Source organism: Eimeria mitis, genomic scaffold (genome assembly GCF_000499745.2).
Source record: "Eimeria mitis Houghton genomic scaffold, Emh_scaff2319, whole genome shotgun sequence".
Classification (NCBI taxonomy): Eukaryota; Apicomplexa; class Conoidasida; order Eucoccidiorida; family Eimeriidae; genus Eimeria; species Eimeria mitis.
The window spans coordinates 7,145-7,460 of record NW_013570651.1 but is presented as its reverse complement, the minus strand read 5'-3'; the positions used below and the strand labels follow the sequence as shown (position 1 = coordinate 7,460).

At 49.4% G+C, this 316-nt stretch overlaps 1 protein-coding gene across 1 annotated transcript in view; it reads right to left on the bottom strand.

Moving 5' to 3' along the window:
- EMH_0052040 (uncharacterized protein) overlaps positions 1-316 on the bottom strand; it is a gene marked incomplete at both ends in the record, with an annotated part of 2,012 nt that overhangs the window by 518 nt on the left and 1,178 nt on the right. The window contains one exon of the mRNA XM_013496825.1: positions 81-240. Coding sequence (XP_013352279.1) covers positions 81-240 — 160 coding nt within the window. The remainder of the gene's footprint in view (positions 1-80; positions 241-316) is intronic.

Below are 316 nucleotides of genomic sequence, written 5' to 3'. Positions count from 1 at the left end.
GTCCAGCAGCAGCAAGAGGGCTCCTCCAGGCAGGCAGCAGAGGGAGCACCGGCTACTGCTGCAGCAGCAAAGGCGCGTACGACCACTGCTGCTGCTGCTGCTGCTGCTGCTGCTGCTGATATTGCCGCTCTCTTTGTTGCTGCCGCTGCTGCTGCTGCCGCTGCTGCTGTTGCTGCTGGTGGTAGTCATCAATAAGTAGATATATTTGTAAATCGGAATGAAATAAACCCAAATTTAACCCTGAAAATATAATATTATAAACCTTTTAAGCAAAATACAACAAAAACAAATAACTGCAACGCAGCAGCAGCAGCAG